At 35.2% G+C, this 20,915-nt stretch overlaps 1 protein-coding gene across 1 annotated transcript; it reads right to left on the bottom strand.

Moving 5' to 3' along the window:
• Positions 1-29: 29 nt before the first annotated feature.
• On the bottom strand, positions 30-20,241 carry LOC106075236 (uncharacterized). The gene is made up of 12 exons (XM_056005571.1): positions 20,033-20,241; positions 16,238-16,285; positions 14,481-14,576; positions 10,508-10,656; positions 9,545-9,706; positions 7,383-7,535; positions 6,244-6,411; positions 4,608-4,828; positions 3,644-3,761; positions 2,691-2,849; positions 1,200-1,406; positions 30-1,044 (listed from the first exon to the last, which is right to left on the bottom strand). Exons 1-12 carry the CDS (start codon positions 20,118-20,120, stop codon positions 826-828), a joined length of 1,788 nt encoding a protein of 595 aa, XP_055861546.1. The 5' UTR covers positions 20,121-20,241; the 3' UTR covers positions 30-825.
• Positions 20,242-20,915: the final 674 nt, after the last annotated feature.

A 20,915-nucleotide genomic window follows, 5' to 3' on the forward strand; every position in this document is an offset into this window, starting at 1 on the left:
GGAATTCAAGAAACCTTTTAAGTCCTAAGGCTTAGACAATTGTGTATTTCCTTATATTTTTATAACATTCTTGCATCAGCATACACATTTATATCCACTTTTTATACACTTTTGCTACATAAGTAAGAAACATTATATGTTATAACAAATAGCTAACAAAATAAGAAACAGTAAATATTCAAAGAGTAACATCTTTGGGGAAAAAAAATATTTATACATTCATAAATTTGTTTGTTATTGTCTCTAAATAGCTTACAGTACTTAATGTCATTGTATATCATGACATTCTAGTCTTCACACTTGTCACCAAATGCACTAATGAATATAATGTCCCACACCACAAGTCAGTAAAGATACACTGGTGTTAACAAAAGAAACAGTCAGTAATGAAAGCACAAGTATAACAATTGATACAGACTCTTTCTTCTTCCAACAACTTGTAATGATACAGGACAATGTTTTAAATTAACATTCTGCAATACATAATTCCTTTAGGAGTTAACAAATTTGTTTTTAAAGCAAATGTCATAAATGACAATGTGGAATCACAAATTTGAAATAACCCCCAAAACAAAAAGTTTCAAATTTAAACTTAGACTAACTCACTACGTTTAGATTACTTGGTGCAGCATATAGGTAAAGAAATAAATCTCATGTAACCTTTTTTTTTTAAAGGAAATGAATTCTTTCCCGTATTTTGGCTCATCTATTAATGTCATTTTTGCAAATTCTAATTTTGCTTTGTTTATAAACCTGAAAGTTGGATTTCTTTTGAGCATGTCATATCATTGCTAGTTTGCTTATGCAAAAAAAAATAATATTTCTTTAAATTGTCCTGCAATTTTCACTTCTTCCAAATATGGCTAGCAAGTAGGAGTTCATAAACATATCACAGGGGTCAATATCAGCAAGTCTCTTCTGAGTTTTAAAGCCAGTTAAAAGATTTCCATAGACATTTTTAATAATGTTAATAATTCCGTTGATATTGTCATGGCGTTTGCCCCAGTGGGGTCGAAGTTTTTCACTTTTAAACTGGTTTACAAACTGAAAAAGATTACGAAACAAACAAAATTATTCACTTCTATATATTAAAAAAAAATGTTATATAAAAAAGTGTACCTCATGGGCCAAAACGCCATATAATGGCTGGCCAGTAATACTTGCAAGATCACACATTAAATCAATTAAGAGTTACTCACTGAAGCTGCCGCTGGGTAGAATCCATATTGAGCAGGGGGAGCAAGGAAGTCAATAACCAGAGTTTTTCCTGAATCATCTGGTTGAGTTATGTCCTCATTGCCGGGACACAGGAAACAGTTGTGGTTCTTAAACCATCTCGGCAACAGGGCGTTTATGGGTGTTGAGGCATTTTCTTTAATCTGTTTTTCTGCCATGTCGACTAAATACTAAAAAATAAAAATGAAATTCGTAAACGTCAACAGCTAGTACACTATACATAACTATTGCCTCTCTTTTAAAGTTTACTTAGGTTTACCAGAGTTGGCATGGCCAAAAGTTGATAAAGCTATAACCAAAAAATGTAACTTGCTTTTGCAAAGCCCAACTTTCATGTATTCTCAATACGCTATGGACCAATGTCCTGTGAGAAGGTTTCCGTGCTGCCTATTAAGGCTCAGTAAACACAACACTGCTTGAGTAGGGCATCGAACTCGATTACCCTTTTGATGGGTAGCTAAGTGTTTTTTTGCGACAGAAACACCTCCCACATTTTTTTTTTTTGCGCGAGGCTTCTGCAACAATATTGACTTAAAACTTGTATGTGTCCACCAACGCGATCCTTCTCGCCTTTCTAATGTCAGAACGGTTAGATTTCCGCAGACTACTGTACATCGTTATTTTAAAGACTTTTACGTACCGGTAAAAAAGAAAGGTCCACGACAAGAAGTCTTACTTAACAAAAAGATCACCTTATGACGATCTCACCATTTACAGAAGTATGTGCGCTGTATAGTATGTAAAGGCACACTTCTTATTCCATATGCTAGGACACATTCCTACTAGTACTTCTTCTTTAATATCGTTAGTGCATGGAATGGGTTACTTGAATCCGCCAGGAAAACCAACAACTTAGCAGAGTTTAAGTCTCTGAATCGCATGTTTTTGGTGATTGAAGTCTCTTTTTTTTTATTAGACTAAATTTTGTTGAGTGCCCATTTTTAACTTTTTTAAAGCATGCACTCTTCTTACTAGGAGAAAATGTGCGTTGCAGCAGGGCCGGACTTAGATAATTGGAGGCCCAAGGCGAAAGGAATTTGGTGGCCCCAAATGAAATAGAAAAATAAAAAACTAATGTACTCCAGCAATAATATTGGGTACACGTTTTGCTATTTCTAGTCTAAAAGAATAGTTTTAAGTCCTGTGTGAGGCTCCCACCAATCGGAGGCCCTATGCGGACCCCACAGTGAGAGCTTGCAGTGATCTCACTTGAGGGGAGGGGAATTTATTTGTGGGAGGGAGGATGCCATTAATAAAGTTATTTTAGGAACACTGTGTTATTTAATACATTGATTTTTAAATAGGTTTCTCTTCTTTCACAAACACTTGTCTGGGTCCATTGTATTGCACAGCTAGAGACTAGAGGGTTTCAGAAAAATCGACAATGTTTTCAAATTGAAATACCAAAGATTAAAAACAACCACACCACTATCGAGCTAGTGCTCAACCCTTACATTCAGCGCTCTAAATGGTCTATCAAAATCGTTGTCAATGTTCACCATGAAGGCAGCACTAGTCTCCACTCCCCAGCGTGGAGGTAGAATAATTGGGAAAGCATCTACCAAGCGTTGGTAACTGACGGCGGGAACCTGTCTGGCCAGGTTTATTGAACCCTGAAAACCAAATTACAAAATAAATTATATTTTAAAATAAGAAACATAATTTAAAAAAAACAAAAAAACACCATAAAATAAGATTATGTTAAGTGTCATAGTATCCATTAGTTTGGATCGGGTATGTAATTACATTTGTAATAGATCTAGATTAACAAGAATAAATGTATGCGATACAAATATTTTTTACCGTTCCAATTGTTTGTGTTGAGCGCTAGTTCATGCTTTTAGCTTTCTCAATGCCCTATCATTATGATCCTATCACTTTTCTGGACCAGTTGGGAAAAAAAAAAGGGGGAGGGGAAAGAAGAGGTTACCTTGGTTAGAATGACTGTGAAAGCTTTTAAGATGCATTTTGTAAAATAAAAAGGTGTACGAACTTGAACCTCCTCAAGCCAACAACTATGCCAGCGAAGTGAAAATGGAATGTTTTAAAGCTAACTATTGTTAGTATCAAAATGTAAAGGGAACTAATTCAACTTAACCCAAACAAATTACCAATAATCAGTTAATTGGTTAATTTTTTTTATACTGATTCTTGTTTTCTCAAATAGAAGTAATCATCTTCTAAAATTTCAACTTGATCCGATATTGGGTGTGGGAAAATTACGAGTTCACATTGTTACAGGCAGACAGACAGACAGAGCTTTATAAAGAAACCAACACCCAAGCTTAAGAGAAATAGCCTATACAAATTGATCTAGACCGCACAGCTTTTGATAACGGCATGTTAAAGGTGATTTATTTCTGAAAATATGAATGAAAAAAATATACTTTTTTAATGTTCGACGTACCCTGGCTTTAAGCAATCCTGTCTCAGTTCCACCAGCCAATGAACCGTTACTTGGAAGGTACAGAGTGCCGGTAAGATTTTTACCAATCAGTTCAGACTCATTGACTGGGTTGATAGTCCTGTTAGAACAATAGTGACATCATTGTTTTGACGAGTTTAACAAATGTAAAGCTATTTTGTCATCACAAGACATAAAATGCTTATCTAGGTCAACAATTCGATAAATGACGAGACACTGAGCAATCAACTATTCATTGTTTAAAGATTACCAGAAAATTAACGACAATGCCTTAGCACCGAGTGGCCAAACACTTTGCTTCCGAACCCTGGTTACGATTCGTTACGAGTTCGAATTTCGGTGTTCTCAGAACACACTTGAGGCTCTTGCAATTAAGTGGAAAAACTAAAAGTCCTTGTGGTGACCACTTGACATGCACTCAAACCGTTAATAACCAAAAGGCCCTTGAGGGTAATTTGACTTTTTCTATTAATAGCTACTAATTTCCCATCAGCTGAGCCATCCCCGCCCCCCCCCCCCAACAAAGTTTTAATTTTTCCTCCCAAACTACTTTACTTAAATGAGAAGGATGTGTGGTATGTAGGCTTAAACTATTAACATACATTTGGGGAATTACATTTCAGTTTGAACCTTGGAAAGCTTATAGCATACAAAGAAGAACTATGAAGCAATTTTAATTAGGGGTGGGGACTCCATTCTCCAGCTGGTCAAAAAGTCCTTTTTCAGCCGTTTCCCATGCCAGGTGCTAAAAACTTTTCATCCATTTACCCATGTAGTCTTTTTACCATTTTCCTAAGCTACGGAAGCTCATCCCTGCCTAAAAAAAATGTTCTGCTAACAGATCTCCGTTGTTGTTTTTTTCTAGAACAAGCACAAATATAAAATTATCAGCTTTTTTGTTCTCCCAAGTTTGTGTAATTATGTATCCTTGAGCTTGAAGACCTACCTGACCCATAACAAGTCATTGCCAGCGTTCCAAGTACTGGGAGCTTTACCAGTAGCTTTGTAGTAGTCTTCTTCCGCTTGTGTGAGCTGGTTGAACGGGAACCACGAGATTTCATTCATAAAGTTCTGACTGATCTGAGCCTTCAGAGCGGCTTTGTTCTGGATTAGATCTTTCAGAGGCACAAAACTATTCACAACTTTCACAGTTATCATTGGGTACACCTGAAAACAAATTAGTAACAGTATTGGATTTCATTTGTTTCGTATGATTTTGTTTTTTATTTTGAATCCCTAAAACTATAAGGCTTAATTATCTGAACCTCTCGCTTAGCCAACAAAGCAGACAGTAAAATAACCATTAACAGATATCAAAGAGACTTAGGTTAAACTAGCAATAATTGGGAAAAACAACAACATATTTTTATTTATGGATAAAAGACAACATTGTTGGAGAAAAGATATTTTTGGGGTAAGGACACTATTCTCGTGGAAAATGAAATATACTTAACGAAAAGACGTAATTTTTTTTTAGAAGAAAATCCAGTTTTTATAACAGACCAACTATTGAAAGTAAAGTTCCTCTAAGTGGTCTATAGGGCAGATGTTGTAAAGGTCATCTGTTTCTGTGGCCTACGGTTATCGAGGGTGTCATGTGGCCAGCACAACGACCAACCGCCTTTACTTTTCCCTAATGTCAGGTACCCATTAGAGTTGGGTGGACTTAGAGGCGCCCAAAGTTCCCGAAATTAAAAATCCCAGTCTTCACTGGGATTCAAACCCGTGACCCTCGGTTAGGAAGCCAAGCGCTTTACCGCTCAGCCACCGCGCCTCACAGACCAAATATTACTTAAGAACAGATTGCTAAGAAAAATAATGAACTCAGACGAAGATTTTATTAAGTCCGTAATGTATTTTAGAAATGTGTTTTACACGCGTGACACTTTTAATACGAAACATGTTTTGTTTTATAAATTTAAGATACACATTTATAATTCTTATCTTATAAAATACAGACGTTAAAATGATTACGTCCTATGGGTGTCCCTAGGACAATCTAGTCATGCATGTTAATCAATGACTTAAACTTTGCCAAGTTGATTTTCCTAGCTGACTCAGGCAACCTATTGCATGCTCTTATAGCACTAAAGAAGAAGAAGTATTTGTACAAATTTGTCCTAGCATATTTTTGTGTTGTTTTTTTTCTGAGTAATTTATTAGGTTTTTTTTTTGTATTTGAAGATTATGGTTCAGTATTTTATGTATAATTGCTAATTACTTTTGAGTCTTCTTTCCTGAAGGTTTTCTAAATTTAGTGATTTTACTAAAGGTGTTACTCTAGTCAAATGTGAATATTCGTTTATTATGAGTCTCACTGCTCTATTTTGTGTCTGTTCCAGTTTCTTAATGTTTTCTTGAGTTGAGGGGACCCAAACAGAGGATGCATATATTCTATTATTGGCCTAACCAAGGTTAAATAACATTTTAGTTTTATGTTCTTATTTGATTAAATATACTTGTCACACCCGCGTATGCTGCTTTTCACAATTAAAGTTTGCATTGCAAGAAGAAGACACTAAGGGCAACATTGGGTTTAACATTTGGTTTTTCTTACATCCAGTCCTCCTTCGGACACTTACTTTAAAAGTGATGTCATACATAATCCCGAACATGCCCAGGTTACAAATGGCGGCTTTCATTATCAGCGGGTGTTTCTCCAGCGTGAATTTGCGGAAGCGCCCCATGGAGTCAAGCAACCTCATTTCCACGACAACTCCACTCCAAGTTGGCTCGTCGTAAGTTGATCCCTGCAACATGGGAGTTCAAATGTATAGAGTGAGGAACTCGTTTGGTTTCAATGGTCATTTCTAGTTGGCAAGAAGTTACTATTCAATCGTTATATATTTTATTTAAATCTTAAATTTCTATTTTAGGAACAATCTATTAAGAAACGTGTTTGACTGCCTGCAAATAAACGTAAGAATAAATAAACCCAGAATCTAGGGTATTTTGATCCCGAGTATCACAGGTCTTTGTTACTATCAACATTCTCTCTTTCTCACATTTCTCTATATTTATCTCATCTCTCTCTCTTTGTCCCTATCTTCTGCTTCTTTCTCTCTTGTCACTTTATCTCACATCTCTTTCATATCTCTCTTTTATTTCTCTTTTTTCTCTCATCTCTTTCATCTCTCTCTCTCTCTCTCTCTCTTACTCTCATCTATCTCTGATTGTATGCACTATTAAAACTTATTTCTATTTTAAAGCTTTTGTAAACCGTTCTTTGACTTCAGTCAATGTTCAAACTAGACACGTGGTCCTTCCACTTCATGTAGCCAATCCCACGAACAGCCCACACAGTGTGTATATTACACTCTAGAATTCAATAAGGTCGAGGAAGAAAATAATTTTCTTTAACGACTAATTCGCAAGACGTTGTCAGTTATATTTTATATCAGTTTAATAAGAACGCAGTTTCAATTTCTATACACCAACTTAAATTTACTTTTTATACTTTGAACAATTAAAACGGTAAAACCAGAGTTTTCCCAGTGTGGCCAAAGAGCTAGTAATCCTTTTCCCAACTATATACATCAACTGTCAATTTTTAAGGAAATTTCGTTTGGGCCGTTTTCGAGAATCGCGTCCACACGCCCTTTGCCCTCCCAGAAAATTCCATTCCGAAATTTTGATTTGAATATAGGGATTGTAAAAAGAATGCAATCATTCAAGTGTGCCAAACTACTTGAGTTTTTTTAAATTCAAAGCTATGACCTACGTGTGTACTGGCAGCGACCATCCCGCCCAGTGTCTCCTGGTCATTCAACGGTTGCGCCAAGACTGTGACGTTGTTCTTTTTCATGAACTCGTTCAGCTCAATCTCGTACACTCCAGTCATTGCAGTTATTGTGGGGAAGTTCCTCTCTTGTGTCTGGAGAAAATAAAACACAGTTACCACGTCTGCTCGTTCCAAGATGACGTAATCTTACGTGAAGTTGTTCATTGGCTGTTACTACTTTGAAAACTAAAATTGAAAATTCTAATGGGTACATAACATAAGTTGGCGAAAGTAAAAGCCGCTAGTCGTTGTGCTGGCCACTTGACAACCTCGTTAACCGTTGGCCATAGAAAAAGTTATGGATCGCAAGGTCTGAAAGGTATACTTTACTTTCAGTACTATTTCATGGGACATAATGTATTTGCATTATAGTTATACATCCAAATCAGTTAAAATGGCATTATCAGTGTTTCACTAATTATAATTATGTAATTAAAAGTTCGAACTACTCGAAGTATGATTTTTCAGAATGTACACATATACCGTGTTCGCGTTTTTGTTTTGTGTAAGAAGACGTTCTAATCATTGTCCGCTACTGCGACTTTAACTCTCGACTTTATCATAACAGTCATAACAGAATTTCTCTCCAGTGTCCTACAGTGTCCTACAGTGTTGTGTTGACAACTTTGGAATGACAAAAACAAAGACAAGGATAAGCTTGCAAAAAAAAATGACGCCCTTTACTGACGCTTGATTGTCCCTGGCCACACCCTGCTATTGCAGATAGTAAACTATCTATATGAAGCAATACCGATGACAACATAAAAGTGTACTTTTTTTCCGGCTTTGCGGCTTAGATTTAGTACCCGGATGCAATCATTACAATGTGCGGTCTTTGTGAGTGCCATTCAAAGTGTTCTAGAATAAACAATGTTTCATTTTAAAGGCATACGAGTGTTCCAGTTCTCTACATCCGTATTGACCATGTTCTTATCCAACAACTTATGACTCGGCGTTTTTATTTATTTTGAAATCCACGCCTTGAATTTTCTCGGAATTTAACATTATCATATCCTGTTGGCTTTAAGATTTTATTTCTACATTGGGCTTACATTTTTTTTTTCTTTTTGCTTTTTGTTTTTCTCTGTGACCTTCAACATCATTGTTTCACTATCTAGCTTCACATTTTTTAAAATCCTGACATTTTTGTATACATATACAGTGCTTACTTTTCTTGTATTATAACGTTTATTATTAATTTATTAGTAGTTAAAAGTTAGGCGATCCATCACTGAGTACCGGCACCTATTTTTTTAAAGCACTGGATATATATATATATATATACATCCACACATCCTATATAATAATGCCTTATGCAAGCAAATAGATTTGGCCAGACGTATAAAACTTATAACGCGTGTGTAATGAATTCTCATGTCACTTGTGATCAGTAGACAATCAAAGCTCGCAATGCCTTGAAAGGTTGTTTTTATTGTTGTTTAATCACGCATGTTTTCAGTTTATTCACTTAAAACAAATAAAGTGCGCAATCTTTTGCTAAAACAATAGTTTGGGCTTGTTAAGTTGAAACCTTTTGTTGTGTTCCTAGTTTTGGGTTTACGGAGAGTTTCGGCACATCTTTTTAAAAGCTTCCTCGAGAATGTCATTTGAAAGAATCCGTCAAAAGTACAACAGGCTGAAGAAATCTGAAATGAGTCTTTCTATTGCCATGCAACGACGGGTATAACAGCTAGTAAAATGAAAATGATAGGGAAAAAATGAATGATAATCATTCCACCGGATGCATCTTCGATTAAAGTCCATTAGGAATCCGGAGCGCCAAAGGTTTCCCCATTATCGAGTTGACCATTGGGAAGGGTTTCTCCCAGCGGACAGACGTGGACCGGGAGCGATTCACCAGAAACCATGCGCGATGCCGACGACCGGGTTAAACTTTAGAATCTTAAATCATATATTTAAAAGTGGTATTAATATGCGTTGCCATAATGGTATGAATATTGAAATGCTTACAAGCTAATTGCGAGAACAAACGATAATAACGCTTGTGTATGTGTGTGTGTGTGAATGTGTTAAGGGAAATGGAAGATTTCTTTCTAAAACTGTGCATGAACAAACTCGTTCTCTAGAAGCAATGGTCCTACTTTGGGATTAAGCTGCATGAAAGGTCCATCATGCCTCTGCAGGTCTCGGACGTCCATCATAATGTTGCCTTCATCTACATACAGCGGTGACCGACTGTGTCCGGCCCCGGTAGCTCGAACACGTAGTCCCAGAGAGCGGGCAGCGAAGAGCACACGACGTACCTGGACAATGAGAAAGCATGTGTGAAGTTAGATCTACATTCCATAACATTAATAATGACACTCAATTCATTACCCCCAAAGCTCATCATTTTGTAAACAACTATTTTATGGACTCAGTTCTAAGGATACTAGGCCTATTCACTAAATAGTATTTAGCGACTTTCTCCATAAAATTGTGGATCCTGAAAATTTGTCTCCCGTGCGCTACACTTAGTTTAGGAAAGTCGCTATAGAGGCTTATTATTTGGAAAAGTTGTATTGGGTTAAAGAAGTGGGAGCATCGCTGTGAGAAGTGCATAGATTGGAAAGAAGATAATCGAGAAAAATAGACATTAATTCGATGGGAAAAAAAACCCTATACGTTTCATAATTGACGTTTCACTGTTGTAGAGAGGCCTAAACCCTGGCTGACTGATAGAGATAGAGATATAGAAACAGATAAGATAGATAGATAGGTATATATATATATATATATATATATATATATATATATATATATATAGAGAGAGAGAGAGAGAGAGAGAGAGAGAGAGAGATAGATAGATAGATAGATAGATAGATAGATAGATAGATAGATAGATAGATAGATAGATAGATAGATAGATAGATAAGATAGATAGATAGATAGATAGATAGATAGATAGATAGATAGATAGATAGATAGAAAGATAGATAGATAGATAGATAGATAGATAGATAGATAGATAGATAGATAGATAGATAGATAGATAGATAGATAGATAGATAGATAGATAGATAGATAGATAGATAGAAGTATATCTCAACCAAAGATTATCTTACCTCCCAAATGGTTTTTGGTTTGGTATAGAAGAGTTGGTCAATGTTGATTGTCTTGTCCCAGTTGTGGAACTGGAAGATTTCTACGCTAGGACTGCGGCCGATGTGAATCCGCAGCAGAGTCAGAAGCACCCGCATACGTTTATAGACATCTGGCAATACGTGGAACAATAGTGACATTTTGTTAATGTTACACCGGACAGGTCTTCTAAAGCATACATTGTATTAATACACTCAGGTGCAATGCCAGCACATCTCAAATCAACACTTAAATAGAAATACAATTACTTATACCCTATAAATAAAGCTTTACATTGTTTACACTAAAATAAATGTCCATAATAGTTATAACTAGTCGACCGGCGGCGTAGCATATGCCGCTATTTTGCAGGGCCGGCCATAGGCCACAGCAACCTATCCGACCTCAGTGGGCCCCACACTTTCATAGGACCCGCGCTAATTCTATCTGTAAATTATTAAATTAAACCATATTATAACTTATAACAGATTTCTCGCGGCCGCCTGATTTACCAGGAGCTCCTGGAAATCTGAAATTGCTAAATATATGAAAAAGTCATGGAAATCTCGGAAATTATTAAAAACGTTTGAAAACTCATACAAATCTCATGAAATATATAGACAAAAATTGTCAGTTTGGGGTGTCATTCAATATGGAAAAAGCCAATCCTACGCGCGATAAATAAAAACGGCATTATGCATTAGCCGTAATTATGTAATCTGGTGAAAGAAGCTTAAAATTCTCGCGCCTCAAAAATGAAGAATTACTTTAGTTCAACAATTCTCGTAGATGGATTGAAATATGTATTGAATGCATGGGCGTAGCCAGGGGGGGGTTCTTGGGGTTCAAACCCCCCCCGAAATGAAATCCCCCCCCCGCAGGGGGGGGGGCGGAATTAAGTGACTGATTTTTGCTTTCATTTTGTTTATTTTAGGTGAGATTTTAATACTAAATCATCACTTACCACAGCAGAGCAGATGCAGTTTTGAGTTAAACACTCTCTACCAGGGGGTTTTGAGTTTAAATCCCCCTACCAGGGGGTTTTGAGATTTTAAAAACCCCTATCAGGGGGTTTTGAGATACAAATCCCTCTACCAGGGGGCTTTGAGTTTAAAACCCCCTACAGGGGGTTTTGAATTTTAAACCCCCTACCAGAGGTTTTTGCAGTTAAATCCCCCTCTTCTATAAAACAAAACAAAAAAAAAATGCAAACAACAATCCCCAAATTCCAACAGCACAGTTGAGGAAGATTTTGATTTTAAAACCCCATCCAAAATTTACGATAACCCCATCTTCAATATAAAAATAGCAAATTACACACTCAAAATTCTATGAGCGTAGCCAAAAGGGTTTTGAGTTTAACCCCCCTCCCCCTTCCAGTTGGGGTTTGAAGCTAAAAAGTACCTCTTCAATATAAAAAAAAAGCAAATTACACACTATAAAATCTATGAGCGTAGCCTAAGGGGTTTTGAGTTTAAATCCCCCTCCTCCAGATGGCTTTTTCTTTAAAGTTTAAAACCCCTCCAGATGGTTTTGAGTTTAAAATTCCCCTACAGAGCGTTTAGAGTTGAAAACCTCTCTCTTCAATATTATTTTAAAGCAAACTACAGTCACCAAATTCTATGATCGTAGCTAAGTGGGGTTTTGAATTAAAAACAAAACAAAACAAAAAAAACCCAGAGATTTTTTAGTTTAAAACCCCTCAACAGATGATTTGACGAAAAAACTTTCTTTTTCGATATAAAATCTAAAGCGAAATACAGGCATGCAATTCCAAGAGCGTAGTCAAGAAAGGTTACAAATTTCTACCAGTGGCTTGGGCTCCATTAATTAAGTGTGAATAGTCTTCTGCCGAAATTGAAAATCATTAAATGTGTCTCAACAAAGATGGCTAAGACAGATTTTAGGAGTCAGTCATAGAGATCGAGTCTAAATCAAAGAAATCATATGCCGAACTGGGAGTCGAATCCTTAGTAAGGTTATGACAGAGCGTCGCATGAGGTTTTGCGGGACATGTTTTCCGACAAAATGAATTACGCAAAATAAGAGTTGCGGAAACAGCTTGCCGGAAAATGCGCCGAACGGCGCGAGATAGTTTAAAGTCAGTAAGAATAGCACATTAGGTTTTTGAAATAAAACTTTTTAATAGCAAGATAATGCACTGTAGATACCTCAGAATATGCATTTTGTTGGCTTTCAATACCAGAAATAGTGCTCGAACTCCCCCAGACCCCCTTGCTAGCAAGGGCGGGGAGTCTACAATAAACAATAAACGTCTTCCGAAAGGGTCAGAATGTAATAAAGATTAATTAGGTACACACACATATATATATATATATATAAAAATTTTTGGCGGGGGGGGGGGGGGGGAGGTCGGGGGGGGGGGAGAATCCCCCCCCCCCCCAAAACCCTCCCCGAAAAAAAATCCTGGCTACGCCCATGATTGAATGTGATCTATGTAGGAAATAAAATTTTCATGATACACTGCATAACTCCGCTACACGCAAGGCTCATAAAGTTCGTGAGATAACTCTATCCGCAGATATAAAAGTGTGATCTTTCCTTTACTTCTTCTTCTCGTCCAAACTCTTGAGCGAAGAAGAGAATTATATATATATATATATATATATATATATATATATATATATATATATATATATATATATATATATATATATATATATATATATATTGATAATACACATAAAAAGGAATAGTTGGAGTTAAAAAACCTAATTTAAACCAACAGAATATACACTTAAATATGTTTTATAAGCTAAGTCTCTACATGCACATAGTTTTTAAGCTAATGGCAAATTGAACTAGTATTTTTGCAAGTTACCTATCGGAGGAATGTATATATATGTATATATATACATACATATGTATATACATATGTATATACATATATATAGCTTTTTAGCGTATCCGGTACAATAATATCGGAAGCATGAATTAAACTGTATTTTAAATAATGTATTCTCCCCGCTCTTTAGCATTGTGGAATCCAGTTATAAGCTCTTCCATTTCTAACAGGTAGAACTAGTTCTTACAATGTACACTATAGCGTCATTGATATTCGTGTATCTTTCTTATTTCAACATCCCTCCCACTCTTTTTACTTTCATTTTCTGACGCCCTTTACAGTTTTCTTCTTTTTTTTCCTCTTACTGTTTTTTATTTTTTTTTTTATTTCTTAATTTTGAAAGTAAACAGGATTGCCAAAATCAAAATATAATCTAAGAATGAATTAGGATGACTAACTTTATGGAGATCCCTAATAATAAGCAAAGCATATTTTGTCAGGTGTAAGAGATGTGTATGCAGTTGATGGGTTGTAATCATGGGCGGATTGGCCGGTGGGCCGGTACTCAAATAGGCCGGTAGAGCCACCTAAAGGGCTTCATTAATGCCACTATAGAATGTATTTTCTTGTCAAAGGTTTTATATCCTCTTGTAAGAGGGGGTCCTCTGAGTGTCGTGTTAAAAAAATCTATTACAGACTCTACAGTGTAATGCTAATTTAACCTAAAACATTTTCCGAAATAATGTAATAGCCTATATTCGTAGACAGTGTTACTAGTAGGCTTCATCCTTTTAGAACCTACACTCAGCGATTAAAAAGTAACATGAGACCTATATTTATTACAAAGATACAGAGTTTCATTGTATGCATGCGTTCAGTTAGCGATACTTTATCAAACTTAACAGAATGATTTTGAAGACAGGTAGATATAGAATTGGATGTCCATCAATTGATATAGAGTTAGTGGGCCGGACTGTATAGAAATGCCGGGCCGATTGTAACAATCAGTCCGTCCCTGGTGGTAATGTCAACTTTTCTGCTTACAATTATCAGTAACTTTCAGGGCTCTGGTATTAGGTTGCATACACACCCAACGTCTGCACAAAGGACTGAAGGACAAGTGAAACATTCTGTTGTTAAATCAAACTCACCAAAACTTCTGGCGCTTTCGCTGACCTGACGTACGTTACGGCTGAGCGGCCCCATGATCTCTTCCACCAGAGGTGAACGCTTGAATACATAGTGCCCTGAGGAAAGAACAGCAGTTAATTAACATTGGTGAGTCTCATCAATGGCGTATAATAAAAATATCGACTTTTTGAGTGTATGCGTTGAACAGAATATAGAAAATGTTTAAATTCTACCCCTAACCCAAGTTTCTAGCACTGTAAAACTCAACTGCTAAGTTCTTACGCTTCTAACACTAACTAATTTTTACAATGGTAATATCAACTCAGTCTGTCTGTCTGTCTGTCTGGTCAAAAATGTGTACGCTTTATTTCTCCCACACTCAAGCTCGGATTAAGCTGAAATTTTGCACAATTATTTCTTTTACCTGAGAACACAATAATCATTTTTTTAAATTAACCAATTAGTTAATTAACTATTGGTAATCAATTATTTTGTTTAGTATCTTGTACTTGACTGAATCAGTTCCCTTTATACATCGCCGTCTGAGTCTTAGGGAACACAACATGAAAAATAGGTCGAGACTATAGAAGCAATAGATAACTATACAATATTCCATGTTTCTTAGACTTTCCACTAGCAGAGTGGTTACCGTGTTGGCTTGAGAAGCATGAGAAGGCTTGAGCCATAAGTACAATTCAGATCGCCCCCTTTTGTCTTTTATTTTTATACAAGCTTTTTTATTGTTAGTCTAGATCTATTAAAAATTTATTTATATGACTAATCCAGACAAAATTGATACAAGTAGGCTACGCTAGATATAAGCTTTGTTTTTTAAAAAAAGTATTTAAACATGTTTTTCTTGTTATTGTATAGTTGGCAGCAGCGATCTTTCACTAGAACCTACTTGACGTATTGTTTATTTTTGTCTATGTATCTGAAAATTTCTCATAATCTTCCGCTTTTATGTTCTTAGTTTTTAAGTTTCCGTACGTCGTCTGCACGTCTTCATATTATATACTCTCCCTTTTCTATGATACTATATTTGATTGCTTAAAGAATGGATTCGTATCTTCAAAATTGAAGTGTCAACAAAGAGAAGACTACATAATGTTTAAAGTGTACTGGAGATATCTCTCAATGAAAGGATGAAGAGTCTAATAATTTGTATTTTAAAACCTAGATGGGTTTAAAGAAAGTGTCAATTCCCTGTTTTTCAATGCCCCGCGATCTTCCATGATGCATGGTAATTTTTCCTTTGCTTCTTTTTCAACATGAATTAAAATATCCTATTGTTAATGTTGCCTTAAGGTAGTGCCTTTTTTTTTTTATTAAATTAAAAAATAGATGCCTAACTAATAACTGCTAATAAATTAATAATAAACGTTAAAATACAAGAAAAGCAATAATTTTTTCCCTCATTGAAAAAGGTGCCGGTCGGGCGTACTGGGTGTACCGTCACAAAAAAAAAAGCACTACTTATAGGTAAATCCAGCACTGACAATACTCAAATCTATAAACTAAAATGTTTTACAAAATGATATACACATTAGCTCCCTTTTCGTGGTTAAATCGATGTTAACGGAGACCGAACCACACCCAATGATGTCTGTGTGGTATGCGCTTTTAACTGTGGTCACTGTGAACACGAGTTCGAATCCCACCCGCAAGTTGTAGGCTAATAATCTTTTTTTTTTGAAGGGATGTCGAAGGAGAATGTAGCCTACCACACACACACAATGCTACACATTCTAAAAAAAAAAAAAAGAAATAGAATTACTTAAAGTAGGTCTCTCGTCACCAAGAGGAACAAACGTGTCTGTCAAATCTGAAATAAAAGTAAACAAGTTTAGTAGGTTACATCTTATTTCACTGAAGAGTACAATCTAGCAACCTTCAGGGATTGGTGGACTCGGGGGGGGGGGGGCATGCTAAAAATCCCGAAACGCATATGCCAAGACTTTACCGAGATTCAAACCGATGCCTCTCGGTTAGGAAGCCAAGTCTTTACCACTCAATCACCACCGTTCTTTCACATTAGAATAAGTAGGCCTCATCGTGACTTAATATAGACATGGAGAATTACAAATGGCCAGTTTTTTTCTCAACTTTTGACAACTATTAATCTAAGCATGATAAAATGTCGCACAATTAAAAAAAAAAAAGATTACAAAGAGAGTTTGTGTTACACAAACTCAGAGGCGGCCCCCGTCGAAGTCGGATCCCTGTCGGATCTGCATATTCGCAAATAATATTCAAGAGGTGATTTAATTTTGATGTAAAATGTTTTACACGTTTTGGATGTTCCTTCAGAGTTGAAGATAATTACTTCCTAGTCCAAACCTCCCGCAGGACGACGGGGGATGGGAGCGGGCAGGGTTTGAACCCTGGGCCATCCATAAATCTGAACGACAGTCCAGCGCGCAAACCGCACGACCAGGCAGCCATCCGATGGTCAAAAGTAATAATGTTTCAAAGATTCATTTGCCGTAAATTTAAATTTAAATTTAATAAAAAAATAGTAGATTAGTTTTAGTATATTAAAACATTACAATATTGATCAAAACGTTTGGAAATGAAAATCTACACCTTTTTTTACACTTTAAGTTTAGAAATTGAAATTCTACATCTTAATCTACTCTATTTTAGTCTAAACTAGATCTAGAAATTCTAGATCTAGACTCTAAAATAATTTTAATTAGAATATAAATCCAGATCTAGATATACTGTAATAAAAATCTAGATCTAGTTTAAAAAATCTAGATTAGATCTAAATCAAGATATCATTCCTTTTTTAAACGCGAGTCACATAACGAGGCTTAATAAACATTACTATACCGAGTTCTTTTTTCATTTCATTTGAAGAATTAATTCCATATAACGTCAGAGGGAAAAAAAAAAACACTACGTCACACGGCCTAGCTAGACTAAAAATCGCCTTAATCTATAAGAGCCATTTATCGAGTGTTCATAGACTTTGGTGCACCGAGTGCGTTCTTTAAGCATTTCATTTAAAGAATTCATTCCATATGACGTCAAAGGAAAAAAAAACACTACGTCACACGGCCTAGCTAGAATAAAAATCGCCTTCATCATTACGAGCCTTTTATCGAGTGTTCATAGACATTGGTGCACCAAGTGCGTTCTTTTAGCATTTCATTTAAAGAATTCATTCCATGTGACGTCAAAGGAAAAAAAAACACTACGTCACACGGCTTAGTTAGACTAAAATATGTTTTCATTAATACAAGCAATTTTTTCGAGGGTTAATAAACATTGGTGCACCGAGTGCGTTCTTTTAACATTACATTTAAAGAGTCCATTCATATGACGTCAAAGAAAAAAAATTCCATTACCTCACAATAGGCTAGTACCGGTACCATAAAAAAAATGTCTTTATTTACACGAGATATTTAACGAGGGTTCATAGACATTGGTGCACTGAGTTCTAATAGATATTATTTAAAAAGGATCAAAGCCACATTGTTTTTGCGTTTTGTCTGTCAGTCGGTCTGTCCGTTATCTTGATATAAAAAAAAACAACTAAAAGTTATTAAAAATTGATTAACCTTTATTTTACGTTTCAAAACATCGCAATAATTTTTAGGTATGAACACAATTGAAAAGTTTATATAATAGATTGTTCCGGATGTTTGTATAAATAGTAAAAGAAAAAGAGAATTTCAGATAAATGTAATACCGTTAATTAAATTTTTTGGATGGTCTCGTATAAAAATTAGATGTACTACAGCCACGTGGAGAGATTTTCATACCTTACTTTGGTGTTTGGATTCTGTTTTCCTTAAAAATCGGAACATAATATTAACGATAATTAGATTTTTTAATGTTTTAGGTAGAAAGTTAAATGTACTGTAAGAGAGTAGTGAGTTAAAATATTTTTCATAAAAATCCGTAAAAACATTATTTCGTAAATGAGAAGATTATTTGTTTATTAATTAGAAAAGGGAGTTCAAACAATTATTTGGCGTTAGTAGATTTTTAAATAATTTCGGAAATTTCTGGCGACGATTTGTAAGAAACAAAATCCGGAACTTTCTTTATCGATTACAAAACTTCTATGTTATGTTTTACAAGAAAATTAAATGTCTAAAAAGTAATTTTCAGTAATCAATTCTAGTAAATTACTTTTTTTTTAAAAGCCTTATGCGATTTCAAACAATCATTAGGCATAATTCATGTTTTATAAAACAATATCCGGAACATTTTTACACTTAATGAAATATAAGTCAGTATAGAGATTATGATTTAGCATTAATATGCTATTTACATAAAAAACGGAACAACATATTATTGATAATGTGTTTTTGCAACGTTTAAGCATGGAAATTGAATGTAATATAAGTTAGAAGAGCAAACAAACATTTGTTGGCGTTGATTAGTTTTGCACAAAAAAATCCGGAACAATCAATTTTAGATACTTAAAACTATTGAGATGTTATGGGAGGAACATTAAAGGGTAAATCAGATTTTCAATAGCTTTTAGAGTTCTAGTTTTTTAAATCTAATCGTGACGGACAGACCTACCAACAGACAAAACGCACAAAAATAAGTTTCTTTTATTCGGATGGGGGCACTAAACAAAAAATAAATAAAATCTGATTTTTAAAAAAAGTTTAAGGAATTGGTTTAGCACCTGATCATGTTGCGACGTTACGCTACTGCACGAAAATCGCTGCATAAAAAGTCCATTTAAAAAAATGTGCGTGATATTTACATACAAAGTGCATTATTAGCCTTTATAAACAAACAGAAATGTTTTCTTTTAATTTTAGCAGCTAGTTGACCAGAAAAAACGTCTTAAACTATTATTTGTATTTGTTGTAAACATTTCCTGTACATTTTAAAAATATATTTGACTTAGTGATACTGAAAATACACAAAAATTGTCCATCTTTGTTAGCATATTGTAACATTGCCTCCCTTACATTTACGTAATTGTTTTAGAATTGGTGTATTTTTATGAAAAAATCGCTTGCATAATTAATTTTATAAATTAAACGGTTTGCTTTTAGAAAACCAAAAAGTAGCCGTTGCACCTAAACTTTTCAAGCCGGATTTAATGATGAAATAATATTTTTCATATCTCTTCTAGTTTTCGAGATCTGAGTGTGACAGACGGACAGACGGACAGACGGACAGACGGACAGACGGACAGACGGACATTTTGCACAAACCTAATAGCGGCTTTTTCCCCTTACGGGGGCCGCTAAAAATGTATTGAATCAATGTATTAATTTGTAGGTTGCTGTTAATTTGGTTGATTTGTTCTCCACTTATGAGGCATCAAATCGATTCACAGATGACTTACATAGGATAGGGGCCTACTAATAATAGACCTATTATTGCAATTTGATTTTTTTTCTTTTCATCTTTTTATTTTACTTTCTATTGGATTAAATATGTATTATAAATAAATATCAATAGACAACATTTATTTCAATTGGCAAAAAGTTTGCCATAGACGTCATTGTTTTATTAAAAGAGCGAAAAGTTGTGCCTCAACGAAGGCTTCCTAAGTATGTCATTTAATTGATATATTTTTGTAAATGCTTACCTGGCAAATCAGTAAGAGGCTTAGCTAGCACACTACAGGCCAAAGTAACAGAAATAAACGCTAAAACACGGTGCAGTTTGTACTTCATTGTTCCCGTGTATTCTTTTTGTGTAAAAAAAAAGTTTTTTTTTCTTTTAAATTGTATTGATATTTTTAATTAAAACAAAAGTAATTCCTAAAGCTAAAACAATTTTTAGATAGCACCCAAAAAAGACAATAAATTCGGATTTATATAGGTCTAGATCTAGGCCCTATCTTAAACCGGATTTGGAGTTTTCCGAACAGGAGCGCTGGTTGACACAGATACATAACGTGACCTTTCAAAATATGCAGGGGAGTCCTTTTTTTTTTTTGCGTACTTAAAGTACGCTGACTAATGCTCTTCTTCGAAACGGATCTCGTCCTTGGGTCCAGTTTGTTGTCGAATAATATTTTTTTGAAGATTTTAATATTGCAAGAAAAAACCCAACCTCCTTCAACTGTATCCAGGATATATTTGAAGTTAATACTTATATCTTGATTTATTATGTGCCCAAGTTATTAGTCTACAACCCGCGGATTATACTCGGGCCATCGAAACTTCTGCGCACAATGTAGGCCTACAGTGAGTTCGCTCATATCGTTCGAGTGCACTCTACAACATGTCAGGCCAAATTTTAACGATATTAAGCATCTAATGGCTTTGAACATAACAAACGAATATTCACATTTGACTAACACCTTTAGTAAAATCGCTAAATTTAGAAAGCCTTCAGGATAGAAGACTTAAAAGTAAAGTAGCAATTATATACAAAACATCAAACCATTATCTTCAAATACAAAAACAAAACCTAATAAAATACTCAGAAAAACACAATGATAAAGGCACATTCCTCGTTCCTTA

The sequence above is a fragment of the Biomphalaria glabrata genome, chromosome 12, assembly GCF_947242115.1.
Source record: "Biomphalaria glabrata chromosome 12, xgBioGlab47.1, whole genome shotgun sequence".
NCBI lineage: Eukaryota > Metazoa > Mollusca > Gastropoda > Planorbidae > Biomphalaria > Biomphalaria glabrata.

What these genes read in the sequence shown, in the direction of transcription:
- LOC106075236 (XM_056005571.1), bottom strand. Translation starts at nt 20,120, where the DNA reads ATGAAGTACAAACTGCACCGTGTTTTAGCGTTTATTTCTGTTACTTTG. An exon ending in TGGTCGCTGCCAGTACACAC is followed by an intron (nt 6,412 to 7,382) that starts GTAGGTCATAGC and finishes CCCATGTTGCAG; the next exon opens with GGATCAACTTACGACGAGCC. An exon ending in TGTATGACATCACTTTTAAA is followed by an intron (nt 4,829 to 6,243) that starts GTAAGTGTCCGA and finishes ATTTGTTTTCAG; the next exon opens with GTGTACCCAATGATAACTGT.